At 45.2% G+C, this 15098-nt stretch overlaps 1 protein-coding gene across 4 annotated transcripts in view; it reads right to left on the bottom strand.

The window, feature by feature from the left end:
- Positions 1-14053, bottom strand: part of LOC119160961 (serine/threonine-protein kinase Nek7) — a 95142-nt gene extending 81089 nt beyond the window's left edge. The window contains exons 1-2 of one of the 4 annotated variants that reach the window (XM_075880240.1): positions 13637-14053; positions 13263-13325 (exon numbers count right to left, since the gene is read on the bottom strand). In XM_075880240.1, coding sequence (XP_075736355.1) covers positions 13263-13325; positions 13637-13816 — 243 coding nt within the window. In that variant the 5' untranslated portion in view covers positions 13817-14053. The remainder of the gene's footprint in view (positions 1-13262; positions 13326-13636) is intronic. The other 3 variants (XM_075880241.1, XM_075880242.1, XM_037413245.2) reach the window with 3 other exon arrangements.
- Positions 14054-15098: the final 1045 nt, after the last annotated feature.

The raw sequence follows: 15098 nt of genomic DNA, 5'->3' as shown, positions 1-15098 counted from the left end.
AAATGCAAGGTAAACAGCGGTAGCGGCGTCGGTACCGAAGCAGCAAGAGCAGGCCGAGTATACGGGCAGCGTCGCAGTAGCAACCAGGCAGTCTTAGCTCGTGCCTCGCGCCAACGTGTCGATGTTGCTGCAGTAGTGGGCATTCCTCTTCACTACACACCATACGATTATGAGAGACGCCGTAGTGGAGGACTGCAGAAATTTTGACCACCTGGTGTTCTTTAATGTGCATTTAAATCTGAGCACACGGGGCTACAGCATTTCCGCCTCCATCAAAAATGCAGCCGCCGCAGCTGGGATTCGATCCCGCGACCTGCAGCTCAGCAGCTGAGTATCTTAGCCACTAGACCACCCCAGTGTGGCGAAAGAGGCCAAATGCCTGACATCTTTAACGAGGACCACACAGAATTATACAATGCCACTACAACGGACATAAACATAATTTATATATATATAAACTTAATACATGAGGTAACATTGCCAAAAGTGAGCTTCTATCTGGGCACAGAGTCTTTGATGTCGCTCAACGCAGTGGAGCTGCTTGCACTGCTTTCTGCCGCATATTGTTCGTTGGAGGTGCACTCAAGCTGTTGACTTTTCTTATAGTCTTGCCATGCGACCAATGAAGAAGTCCTCTCGTAGGCAAGGCTGAGAATTTTCATTATTTGGGCAAAGACAGGCGTTCACTCTGTATGTGGTTGTAGGCAAATTGATGTCCTCTCACTCTTCGGCACCAGTGTCTGTTGGTTCCTCCTGATATTCAGCATGATTGACTTGAGCCATGCTTACCCCAAAGATGTTTCGAAACGAATTGCTCCCTGAAGTTGAGGCACTTTCTTTACGTCTAGTAGAATGTTTTCTTTGTGTTCGCTGAAGTACCTATCAAACATAAGGTGCTTCTCGAAGTGTCGAGCCCATATTTTGTCCTTCGATTTCAGGGGTCGCATACTCACGGTTACTTTTTAACGCCACTGATGCAGTAGCAGCGGATCAGATGGGACCGGGAAGAGCGGAATCTTCTCCCACCCTTTGCCACAACCAGACTTGAAGCCGGGAACAAAACACTTCATTGTGCTCTGTCCTGTTACCCAGTATTCACACACAAATACAAAGATATCTTGTCCCTTTGAGCATGAATAAACACATTCAAGACATTTTAAACAAAGGATGTAACACGAAAATGTGTGGCTAACAACTGCCGCTCAGGTGTATAGGCATGGAAAACAAGCGTACGTCAGCTCTGCCGTTCTTTTTCAGCAGAATTTTTTGTCTGCTTTGTCTTAAGATCTGTAACAGTGTTTCGCATAGGTGTAAAAAAAGTGGTACAATGTTTTTATTTCATATTTCAATATGAGTATGCATATATACGTTTAGTTTGGTTGTCATACTGAGGCAGCCGAGCAAACGGTTTTCTAGCAGACAACATGCTCCACGCTCACCGCTCCCTGTCGCCGCTGCCGCATGTTTCCGCTAGTTCGCCCATGCGCTCATTAGCACAACTGCACTGATGGCGCTACCTGTTGTGATACGCCCCGAGAGAGGGGAAGCATGTGCGAAACCGCAAAGAGGAGCGAAGGAGGAGAGCAAAGGAATGAGTTAGACCATCGCGTATGCGTTGCACGATGTGTCCCGCGCGAAAGCGTAGAGCGGCGGTGAAGTCGGCGCTCCTCTCTTACCTTACTCCGTGAACTGAACTCATTGTAACATGCTGAGTTAAATCTGAGATAAAATCAAAAATAGGTTAACTGGAATAGTGACACACCCACTTGCATGTAAAATAAAGTGAATTATCATCATGGTAATACGAAACAAAAATTTAGTAGAGAGAAAATAGTGATGTTTTCTAAATGAAGCAAATATGCATAGTAAAAAATGTTTCGAATAAAACATATCTGTGTATTCTAATCATCAAACACAAAGCTCGCATAAAGTCTGCATGAAAGAAAAAAAATTTGACATATATACACCGACACATATGTACCTATCATGTCCACAAGTACATAAGTCAGTGGATTGTAAATGGTGGAAATCGCTTTAAATTACCTTGGGCCAACATGGAAATGATATTTAACTGAAACATCCAACAAGATGTATGTGCAGCACTGTGTTTGTTGGAGGAAACGCGTGTCATGCTACCACACAAAACACTTCCTTCTCTAGTCTCAAGCAGATGAGCCAGCTTAGATTACTGTGCCCGGAAAATATGCTTCAGAACACCACAATACACTTACTTGCTTCACTTTTGTGACTACTGCAGCTTCCAGGTCCAAAGGGTGGACTATAAGAAAAACACCTATGACGCTCTTGTCTATTTTCTAAAATAATGATATGCATCATTAGTACAATAGATTCCAGGGTTTTAAATGCCATAGCCTATTTACGAAGTATAAGCTAGTGGTGGTGCTCCCCATAAATTTTTAACACCTTATGTTCTTTGATGCGCACCTAAAATACAGCATTGTTTTATAGGAGGTGCTCAAATATCCAAAACTTTCACATGTCAAATGTGAGAGTGTTCTGAGAGATTTGGCTTCCAATCTAAACAAGAGCTATTCATAAATATAAATAGTTCTTTTTAATAGTTTATGGATACAATAAGAGGTCAACTGCCCCCAAATAAATGCAACAGTGGTGCAAAATTACAGCAAATGCCATATCTGCATACATACTAGCATAAGCTTAAAACTACATGACACCAAACATGCAAGAAAGAGTTCCACACTCGCCTTAATGGCAACAGGTGGTGTTGACTGAGCTCCGAGGTTTAAATACACATATACCCTAGAAAGTGGACGGAGGGATGGCCGCCACTGTAACTCAGTGGTAGAGCATCGTACTCGTCATTCAAAGGTTGCAGATTTGGATCCTGCCAATGGCAAGTGATCTTTTCGTCCACTTTTCTTTCTTCACATTTACTTTACAATTACTTCTAATAACAACCCCTATACTTTAGATGGCATTATGGTTTGCCAGTTCTCATGAATATTGTGTTTAACAAAGGAAACGAGCCCTTTAATTTACACCAAGCTTATGCACTGTGCATCAAGTTTATGCTAATCAGTGAGGCAGACTTCACTGCCTATACAACAATCATTTGCACTCTATGAAGGATACTGTGCATGTGAAAAATCCATTTAGTTGACCCTGATGCTCCATTTCTGGTTTTAATACAAATATCAATATTGGAATATGAACATTCTTTTACAATAGTACCGAAAGTGGCTATTCAATATTGAAAAATGCTTTATATTCAATTAAGTTCTAGTAGAACTATTCTAGTTGTATATTAAAATAGGCCTTAAAAATCACTATTCATACAGCCATAGTGGCTTTGCATGGCACGCCGATTTGTGTACAGCAATTTCCATGCCTGAAATCGCATCAGCAGTTTGAAGAACAGCAACGCAACACCATATAAACTTAGCTATCACAGCTCAACAATAAACTAACTGTATAAGGCACTTGTTCGGGAACCCTGACGAAGACCGGTCCACCAGTCGAAGCAGTTGGTAATAAAATTAAGACAACCGCTAAGTTGTATTTCTTCTCTTTCCAAGTACGTTTGGCCCATTAGAAAAACTACATCAGTATATATATATATATATATATATATATATATATATATATATATATATATATATATATATATATATATATATATATATATATATATATATATATATATATATTTATATATATATATATTGTCGCAAAGACACAGGTACGCAGGTACAAAATAGGGCATTTACTTTCGTAACCCAAGGGCCAGAAACGTGAACACCAGAGCACGCGCACACAGAACTACTTCGTTGTCCTCCGCAGAGACTGGCTACTATAGTTGCCAGCCTACCTTGCGTCAATTCGCCCCTTTCAAGAGCGACCATCCCGGTCGATTGACTGAGATGCTAGAGGTGGTCATGAAAAAGAAAAATGATCACGTCAACGAAAAAAAAAGCCCACGCTGTTGTGGATAATAAGGAAAAGTTCGAAGTGTTCATAACTCGCGGGCATGATACGGTTTCATCCGTACTACATGGACTACCTCTGGACGTGGACGTCTTCGGTTTAAACTGGTATCGGAGCTTTGGGGAACTACCTCGTAATTCACGTCACTGAGGCAGCGCACAACTTCGTAAGGGCCAAAGTAGCGTCGCAATAGCTTCTCCGAAAGCCCACGATGTCGAACTGGTGTCCACACCCATACATAGTCACCTGGTTGATAGTGGACGTTCCTTCGGCCTTGGTTCTAACGGCGAGCGTCGATATCTTGCTGCGCGCGAATGCGGTTTCCGCACAAGCTGGTGGGCTCTCTCGGCTTTCTCGACGAAGTCGTCAACGCTGTCATTTCCACTGGTGTCCTGGTCCACGGGGAGCATAGCGTCTAGCGGTGTTGTGACGCGACGGCCGTACACAAGCTCGAATGGTGTTAGGTCTGTGGTCTCTTGCACAGCGGTGTTATAAGCACACGTGACGTACGGCAAAATTTCATCCCACGTTTTGTGCTCTACATCAACATACATAGATAGCATGTCGGCCAGTGTTTTGTTTAACCTCTCCGTCAAGCCGTTCGTTTGGGGATGATAAGCTGTTGTTTTCGGTGGTTGGTGTGCGTCAGCTTGGTGACTTGTTGCAATAACTCTGCCGTAAATGCTGCTCCGCGAATGGTTATGAGAACAGCAGGTGCACCATGGCGCAAAACGATGCCGTGGACAAAGAATCTGGTGACTTCAACTGCAGTTCCCTTAGGCACAGCTTTGGTTTCTGCATAGTGAGTCAGATAGTCTGTTGCGACAATTATCCACTTATTTTCTAAGGATAAAGTAGGGAAGGGACCAAGAAGATCCATTCCTTCTTGCTGAAATGGTGCTCGAGGTGGATCTAAAGCTTGGAGGAAACCGGCGGGCTTTGCGGGTGGAACTTTACGCCTATGACAGTCACGGCAGGTGCGAACATAGCACTGAACGGACGAATACAGCTGTGGCCAGTAGTACTTCTGTCAAATGTGCGCTAATATCCTAGCAAAGCCTAAGTGACCGGCCAAAGGATCGTCGTGGCACGCCTGCAAAACTTCCTCACGCAGTGCCGTTGGAACGGCGAGGAGGAAAGTTTCCTGGCTGCTCTCAAGATTTCTCATGTAGAGAACATTGTTTCGCAGGCGATACGTTGTTAAACCACGCAAGAGCCGGCGTGGGACGATAACCTCTTCTCCTTGAAGATGCTGGATGACAGGAAGTAGCTCAGTGTCCTCACGTTGAAGCTCAGCCATCCGCACCACATCGACGATGCCAAGAAACGGTAAATCTTGTTCAGTGTCAGATGACGTCGGAGAAATAGGAGCACGAGACAGGCAGTCGCATCTGTATGCTTATGTCCTGATCGGTAGACCACCGTTATGTCATACTCTTGAAGGCCGAGGCTCCAGCGGGCGAGGCGGCCTGATGGATCCCGTAGATTGGCAAGCCAACAGAGCAAATGGTGGTCACTGACTGCTCGAAATGGCCGGCCGTATAGGTAGGGTCGAAACTTGCTAATGGCCCAAACGACTGCTAGACACTCTTTTTCGGTGGTAGAGTAATTAGCCTCTGCTTTTGTGAGACTGCAGCTCGCGTAAGCGATCACACGCTCGGCGCCGTTCTGCCATTGAACTAAAATCCCTCCGATTCCTACGTTGCTGGCGTCTGTGTGAATCTCGGTGTCGGCAGTGTCATCGAAATGTGCCAGCACTGGAGCTGTCTGCAATCGATTGCGTAGCTCTACGAAGGCTTGTTGTTGTTCTTCCGTCCATACGAAAGGCACATCTGGCCGTGTCAGTCTTGTAAGAGGTTCCGCAATTTTCGAAAATCCTTCGACAAAACGGCGGTAGTACGCACAGAGTCGGAGGAATCGCTGAACAGCCTTTTTGTCTCCAGGACGAGGGAAATCGGCAACGGCAGCCAACTTCTCCGGATCTGGTCGAACACCCCGCGGACTCACCACGTGGCCGAGAAACTTGAGTTCCTGACAGCCGAAGTAGCACTTTTCGGGCTTGATGGTAAGGTTCGCTCTCCTTATTGCAGTGAGGACACTTTATAGCCTTGAAAGATGCTCGTCAAACGTGCTTGAAAACACAACGACATCATCCAAGTATACAAGACACGTCTGCCACTTTAGTCCAGCTAGTACAGTGTCCATCATGCGTTGAAGCGTGGCGGGAGTGGAACAGAGACCGAAAGGCAGCACTTTAAATTCGTAGAGCCCATCAGGCGTCACGAACGCGGTTTTCTCACGGTCGCCCTCGTCAACTTCAATTTGCCAGTACCCTGACTTGAGATCTAATGATGTAAAAAACTGGGCGTGGCGTAGACGGTCTAAGGCGTCATCAATCCGTGGCAGGGAATTAACATCGCGTTTTGTGACTTTGTTAAGCCGCCGATAGTCGACGCAGAAACGTAGTGTGTTGCCTTTTTTCTTTACTAAGACAACAGGTGACGCCCACGGACTTGTCGAGGGTTGAATGACGTCATCATTCAGCATTTCTTGAACTTGACGCTTAATCACCTCTTTCCTTCGGGGACACACGGTATGGATGTTGGCGAAAAGGCCGCAACGACTCCTCGGTAACAATGCGATGTTTTGTAACGGTGGTACGCTGAACTTTCGATACTGTGGAGAAGCAGTCCGAGAATTCCCTCACAAGGTTTAGCAGCCGTTCTTTTCATGAATCTGGCAAGTCTGGATTAACGTGAATGCGGCTTCCCAGGTCAGCACAAGCTTTTACATGCGGTGAAGTCGTATCCGATGTGCCGATATTGGAAAAGTCGGCGATTTCACTGAGGAAAGCGACAGTAGTGCCTCTAGGGACGTGTTGAAACTCATTGCTAAAGTTGGTCAGCAGAACTCGAGAGCGTTTATTCTCTAACCGAACAAGGCATCGGGCTATGCAGATGTTTCGTTTCAGCAGCAGCGGGATATTAGCCTCTGCAATACCTTCATAGTCGTTCGTCGCAGGCTACTCTTTGGCGCTACTCTTTGGCGGTAACGTGACGTAATCGTCAACAATTCTCAAAGCATTGACGTAAATGCTGTGAGGGTTGCGCGCTAAAGCGTGTGCCGTAGAAAATGTTACCTGCGACTCTTGCAAATCAATCACGGCTCCATTATCACGCAGAAAGTCCAGTCCGAGAATCAGGTCCCTCGAGCAACTCGGCAGTATTACAAAATCTCCGAGATACGTAAATCCGTGAATACTGACTCGCGCTGTGCACCGTCCCACCGGAGTGAGAAGATGGCCTCCTGCTGTACGTATCTGCGACCCAGCCCACTGGGTGCAAACCTTCTTCAGCCTGCAGGCAAGACCCATGCTCATAGCGGAAGTGTCTGCTCCAGTGTCAATTAGCGCCATTACTTCTTCGTCGTCCACAGTAACCGCAATGTTTGATATCACCACTCTTCGTACCACGTTTGACTGCGTCTGTACATCTTTTTGCTGCCGTCGGTGTCATCGTAGTGGAAGATCTTCTGTAGAGTCAGCGTCAGCGGCCTCACCTCTGGAGATCGCTGAACTCAGTTTTCCCGACTTACAGGACTGGGTGAACGGCATCTCGGAGCGCCGCGTGAATAGACTGGGCTCGGTGACCTGTAGCGAGCAGGCGACGACGAGCGAGACTCTTGCGACTGATGTTCGATACTGCGACGATTTGAGATGAAACTCTCTATTTCCAGTGGTCGCTCGCCAGGTCGTGGACGAAGGGCATTAGGCCAAAATCCACGGAGACCCACACGACGGTATGGACATGTTCGGTAGACATGTCCGGATTCCCCGCAGTGGAAACAAAGGGGCCTGTGGTCGGGTGTACGCCAGATGTCACTCTTTCTCGGTCTTGCTTCGGCGATCAATGGTGAGCTGCGAGGACAGAAGCCTACCTACATTTGCTGAGCGTGTCGCTCATTGGGGTAAAGTACGCTGGTTGAACTGCACGACGTCGCACTGCTTCCGCGTAGCTCATCTCGACGCAGTGCCTCTGTTGTGGTGCCTCGGACGGTTGGGGAGCGTGAACGGCTTGCCGTAGCTCGGCACGTACCATCTCCGCAATGGAGAGCTGCTCTACAGGTGAAGCAGTCATCTGCATCTTTTGTAGCTCTTCCTTAATGAGACATCTGAAAAGCTCTCGCAACGCGCTGATGTCATTGCCGAGAGTGACAGAAGTGACCTCACTTGGGTGTACACCACAGTTATACTGCCTGGCACGCTGTTGAAGGGCCCTCTCCATGGCAGTGGCTTCCTCATGAAACTCCGCAAGTGTCGCAGGCGGGTTTCGAATCAGGCCGGCAAAAATTTCTTCTTTAACACCACGCATTAGGTGGCGAAATTTCTTGGATTCGGACATAGAGGGCTCCGCACGCCTGAGAAGCCGATCCATGTCCTCTATGTAAATCGTCACCCTTTCGTTAGGGCCTTGAACCCTTGCCTATATAGCACGCTCCGCTGTCTCTTTCCTGTCCTCTCGGGCAAATGCCTTGAGGAACTGCCGGCGAAACTCATCCCATGACGTAAGCGCTGATTCGTGGTTCTCAAACCATGTTTTCGCGGAGTCCTCCAGGAAGCAGTACACATAGCGTAGCTTACGCTCTGCGGTCCAATCGCTGATGATGGCGACCCGGTCGAAATGCTCGAGCCAGTCGTCGGCATCTTCAAAAGCAGCTCCATGAAATGTCTTCGGCGTCTTGGGCTGGTTGATAACCAGGTGCGCTGGTGCTGGCGCTGTGACGTTAGGCGGTGTTTGGTTCATAGTCCTCTGACGTTCAGGCAGCTAACCGTGCTGTGGCTCGAGTCCCTGGAGACAACGGCTGGAACGTACGTGCACAGAGGTAAGCTCGGCTGAGCTACTCGATGAACTTGCGTCAGGGGTGCTCTCAGGGCACCGTATCATCTACCGTACCCCGCACTTCCACCAGAAAATGTCGCAAAGACACAGGTACGCAGGTACAAAATAGGGCGTTTACTTTTGTAACCCAAGGGCCAGAAACGCGAACACCAGAGCACACGCACACAGAACTACTTCGTTGTCCTCCACAGAGGCTGGCTACTATAGTTGCCAGTCTACCTTGCGTCAATATATATATATATATATATATATATATATATATATATATATATATATATATATAAAATAAGGAAAAGAAGTGTATACCTAAGGGCTCTTTTTTGCGTGTTTTAACACAATATTAATGAGATCTAACAGACAGTAATGCCAAGGAATGAGCAGGGGAAGTTATTAGAACCAATGAAATGTAAATAAGAAGAAAGAAAAGTGGATGAAAAAATAACCAGCCGTGAGCAGGAATCAAACCTACAACCTTCGAATAACGCGTTCGATGCTCTAACCACTGAGCTACCACAGCGGCCTTCCCTCCATCCACCTTTTTGGGTTTATAGGTGAATTTAGAAGTAGGAGTGACAGTCAGCGCCATCTATAAGCCAAGCAACAAGTGTGAAAACACTCTTTAATGCGCATGTTTGGCGTCATGTAGCACGTGAGCTTATTATGAGCGGGCAGCTGATCAATAGTCCCTCGTATACAACCTAAACACACCAAGTCTGCCAGTACGAGACCCTCGTTCAATGAAATAAGGGAAAGAAGTGTATACCTAAGGGCTCGTTTTTCCATGTTTTAACACAATATTAATGAGATCTAACAGACAGTAATGCCAAGGAATGTACAGGGGAAGTTATTAGAACCAATGGAATGTAAATAAGAAGAAAGGAAAGTGGGTGAAAAAATAACCAGCCGTGTGCAGGAATCGAACCTACGACCTTCGAATAATGCGTTCGATGCTCTAACCACTGAGCTACCACAGAGGCCTTCCCTCCATCCAGTTTTTTGGGTTTATATGTGAATTTAGAAGTAGGAGCGACAGTCAGCGCCATCTATAAGCCAAGCGACGAGTGTATATATATATATATATATATATATATATATATATATATATATATATATATATATATATATATATATATATATATATATATATAATTTCATTGCTAGGAGGTGTTGGTGAATATATCGTGTTATGACATAATGATCATGCATATGATGCAAAGTGCAGCAGGTTGTAAGACCACGTTTAGTATCGAATTGAAATGTCCTGTGTGCCCACCCCATCTTGTTTGGTTATTGCCCCTTTTTGTTAATGTGCGTTAAATGTGCAGAACTTTAACAAATTTGAGAATCTGTGTGCCTTGTTCATAGACAGCATGCAAAATGCTGGAAAACCTGACAGAAACATGCAAGCACAATACTGTCAAGTTGCACACAGCAAAAGCATGTAAATAAATGTTGTTGCAAAAAGATTAACATACGAAAAGGAAAGCTCATCGGTGACTGCATTGGCACAAGCTCTGAAATCAAACTATCGTATTGAGGTGGAGTGTCCACATATTATTCCAACTTGATTTTGCCAGTTCTTTTAACTTATGCCCAAGGAAGAAGCAAGATACATTGCGCATAGCATAAATTGAACATCCTGCGTTTTCACTTCACCCCAACATGCTGTGGGTGGCTGAAGCAAATCGTTTTGGTGAAGGCACTATAATGTACGGCAGGTTTTATGACATGCGGTGTTCCCTGAACAGCATCAAGTGTATAATTCTTGTTCACTTAAAATCAATACAATCAACAACAAATTAAATTTGCATTTTGTGCCAAATATTTCTCATTTTAGGCAAAAATAGAACATGACTAGTTGCACAATTAATAGGTGTACGAATACACGCTAACAATTACTAACACCCACACATAACAATTACCTTGTTTTTTTTTTCTTGAATTATAAGATTGGGTGTCTTTGAATAAGTGTGTGTAAACTAGATACACTTGCAGACAGTCCATCGTTATTTGCCACTGAAGGGGATATGATAACTTGCGCTGTTTCTCTTGCAAACCACCATTGCAAAAAAGATGCCAAGTTAAACTACTTTTACCGTTTTCAACTCCTTGCTGTTTGTGTGTACAGTGATCTTTTTCTATGTCAAACATTCGAGAATTCAGTACAAACTTGATAGTGTATGATTATATAAGAGTGTATGATTATACAGTTAATTCAACAGCTTATAACTAGGAGCTCCGTGTTTTCAGAGTTCATTTTTCTTGAAATTCGAAGCGTGTTTTTCGGAGTTTATTTTTTAGAGTAAATTAGGCATTTAATATTGCATTAATAGTAGTTTCAATGTGTTCTTAACATTATTTACAATGAAACCACATTCCATTGTTGCTGACGACCCAGTTTCTTGACCCTTTATTCTCTTTTTCACTCCCTGTTTGTTAACTTTGGTAATAAGGCAGTTAATGTGCACTGCAGTAAACATGCCACAGTGTACTTTGGGGAGAGGGCAGGAGCTAGGCAAGCTGCTTCTCTGCTTTTTCACCCAGCCTCTCATCTCATTAAAAGGATAATGAATAAAACTCTAGCTGCCAAGATTTCCAGCCAAATTGAAAAATTGGGTGATGAAATCAACAGACAAAACCTTCATTTCAGACAGAAACCAGACGAAAATAATGACAGCTGCAGACCAGGACATTTCCAAACCCGGTGATCTTGAATCTCTGTTACCCAGAGTTTATGCGTCATGCTGCAAGTTTTTCGAGACCAGGACAAGCCTGGAACACATGCTATGGGAGTGTGGCAGAGGTGGGGCTCAAGACAGGAACGCAGCCTTGAATCGAATGTGCTGGGAGAATGCACTGCTCAGTCAAGCCCTCGAAGACCAACTGTGGGCCGTCCAGCTGGCCGAGGTCGCCGTCAGAGCTCAAGGGCTCGTGGCCGATACCTAAGCAGGGATATCTGCCTAGGTCCCTGAATAACTCACCGGATGTTTTTTCTTTCTGTTTTGAACAAAGTTGCGTCTCTTTCTCTAGTGGGTTTTTCACAAACTGCCGCGTTGAGCAGCAGTGTCGTGTACTACAAGAAATGATGCTACACTTGCCAAAAACGGGCATCCCAACAATGCCAGCTGTCGCCCACGTCTCTCAACCAACTCAGCTTCCCAGAACCACTGTGTCAGCGAACGATGCTCTCAGCTGGGGTAAAGAACTGGCACATTTGTGAAAGGGGGAGCGAGGAATGAAAGGAGAGTTGAGGAAAAGAAAGAGGAGAACAGGAGAAGCCCATAATCGTTGGACAGGGCATGTGCACCCTACATGCGCTAAAGAAATCAGTTCTGTTCTAGCCTTGAGGAAGACAAGTTTCGCTTGTCAAAACATCGGCTCGACATCAATCCCTGTTTGCGGATTTTTTCATAACAGATAATGGTCATATAACATATAATAGTCATCTCCAGTAATAGTTTCTTATTGGTAACTCGATCGTTAAACAAAAACCAGGAAAACCACAAATATAAAATAATGATTTGTGTTTGCAGATAAAGTACTCAAGTACAAACTCAACTGACGCAGAATCACAAGTTGAGCTTGTTGGTGCATGTGTATTACTTGAAGCACAACAGAGAAAATGATAGAGTAGTGTCTGTTTTCCCAGTGGCTTTCTCTTATCATGTCTGACTTTATACTGTGTCACACTCAAAATTATTTCGCAGCATACAAACAACAATAATGACTCCACAGAATTATTGAGATATTCACATATATAATTTGAACATACACAAGTACACTCAACAACAACAAAAAATGACTAGAAAAAGCGATCATCAGTGACAATATACAAAAGCCTACGGCACAGTCACACACACAAAAAAATGAACAATCACTTCGGTAGTTTTCCAATACTGCCACACAACATTAGAAGTGCTAAGTGTACAATGCATGCTACATTCAAGTACATACAATAACTCATTCTAACATTATGCCCCCATTTCCACAAAATTATTGTGATACAGATCAATTTACGAGCACATCAACCATGAAATAGCATTGCAATCATAAATTTATTTTCCAGACTGGCTGCAGCAAATTTCTATTTTTGAGCAAGTAAATTAATGCCTTAAAGTTGAATGACATTACAAAATTAAGTTTTCAATAAATTCCTATTGATATATGGCAGTCAGCTGCATCACTGCCATCGCGGCAAAAACACTTTGTTAGACACCATGCGCTAATTGGTTTTTCATCAGCGTGCCTGCGTTACAGACATCGGTGGTCCAAGTTGTAATATTTGCAAGCGAATAAACAAAGAAGTCGACTTTCCGGAAAGCAATTCTGATGAACGCAAGCATCGCGCTCGCTGCACAAAATGTAATCGCCAGTAAAGTGAAAACAACAATTATTTACCTGGAGAAGGGCTACTTCCTGTTCGCAGTCACGCCTGGCCTTCTCGTCAAGCATTTCTTTCGCCTGGAAATCAGAGAAGTGGGACTTTTACGGAAGGTGTTTGTACTGTATACATTCATACAAAGCATCGGGCAAATCGCAACAGTCGACATTTGGCAGCGCATGTATAATACTACACAGCGCGATCGCTGATATCCAACCAGGAAGGAATCGAGGCATGCTGAAAGACATCACGCGAGTCTCGTCAGATGAAACAGCCAAAAGCTTAGTTCGTTGACGAGACGTCGTGCCTTGATCCATTCCTGGCTGAGCAAAGCTTTTCACCACGTAGTGACAGGCAACAAGTGTCATAACTGATCGCGTGAAGTACGCACCTTAACTTTCTTGATAGCCACCAGTGTGCCGTCTACAGTACTTCGAGCCTTGTGCACAACGCTGAAGCTGCCCCGGCCTATTTCGCCGAGAAGCTCGAACTTTGCCAGGCTACTTGTACCAATGCGCTTTAAATCGGCGCCCGAAAGCTGCCATCCGAGCGCGCCTGCTGCCTGTGCCATGTTCGAAACGGCTTAGCAACCGGCGCGAAGCTGCGATGAAGACCTTGGAAGTGGTGCACGTAGCGATCACAGGCAAAGCTGTTACCGATTCCTCGCATACACCACCCCGAACAACGACTTGACTGCCGCGTTCAGCTGTGATAGAACTATACACTTATTGCTACTTTCACATGCGCGGTGCTGCCATGGCCTGCTGCTGCCTCTTTTCCCTCCCCAAGAAGAAAAACAAATTTACTTCCGAGTCCCTGCATTGGCTGAGTGGATGGTCACGTGCTGCAGACGGGCGCAGACGGCCGCTCTCCGTGGCGCGTGAACGGACCACGACCTACTGTACACCTGACCTGCCCAGCTGGCCGCGGTCTACGAAGCTGCCTGCGCCGGCTTGGATTCCGTACTTGGCCGCCTAGGGACGCTCAAGTTACCCCAGCTGGAAAAGGGCTGAGAAAAGGGTTCCTAATAGTACATCAACAGGCTCAGATGGCATTCCTATTATGCTGATAAAGACATTAGGTCCGAAGTCCAAGCAGGCTTTGAGAGAGGCAGTGAGCAAAATAATTAGCGATGGGGAAGTTCCCGATGGATGGAAACTTAGCAGGATGAGCATGATCTATAAAGGAAAGGGGGACAAAGCTGACATAAACAACTACCGTCCTATAACAGTGACATCAGTGGTCTACAGGCTGGCGATGCAGATTATAAAGGAAAGACTGCAGGCATGGATAGAGGATGAGGGGTTGCTAGGGGAACTGCAGAATGGGTTTCGGAAACACAGGAGATTGGAAGACAATCTGTTCTCACTGACGCAGTGCATCGAAATAGCAGAAAAGGAACACAGGCCCCTGTGGCTAGCATTTTTGGATATCAAGGGGGCGTACGATAGCATGAATCAAGAGGAATTGTGGGGAATACTGCACGCACTAGGCGTGGAACATGTAGTCACAAATCTTTTAAAGGATATCTATAAAGGTAACAAGGTAGTTATAAAGTGGGGAAAACAGGTATCCAAGCCTGCAAAAGTAAAACGGGGGCTTAGGCAGGGGTGTCCCCTGTCACCCTTATTATGCATGATCGATGGACCTACAAGGATTAGAGGCCAAATTAGAGGGAAGTGGACTGTGGGCTTCAACCTCTCTTTAGTAAAACAAGGAAAACTCATTGAACAGGCACTATCAGCATTGATGTACGCAGATGATATAGTGCTAATGGCCGACAACAAGGAAGATTTGCAGAGATTGGTGGACATCTGCGGTAATGAGGGAGATGTGTTAGATTTCAGATTCAG

The sequence above is a fragment of the Rhipicephalus microplus genome, chromosome X (assembly GCF_043290135.1).
Source record: "Rhipicephalus microplus isolate Deutch F79 chromosome X, USDA_Rmic, whole genome shotgun sequence".
Taxonomy (NCBI): Eukaryota; Metazoa; Arthropoda; class Arachnida; order Ixodida; family Ixodidae; genus Rhipicephalus; species Rhipicephalus microplus.
Note: the sequence above shows the minus strand (reverse complement) of the source record. Positions and strands in the feature narration are given on the sequence as shown.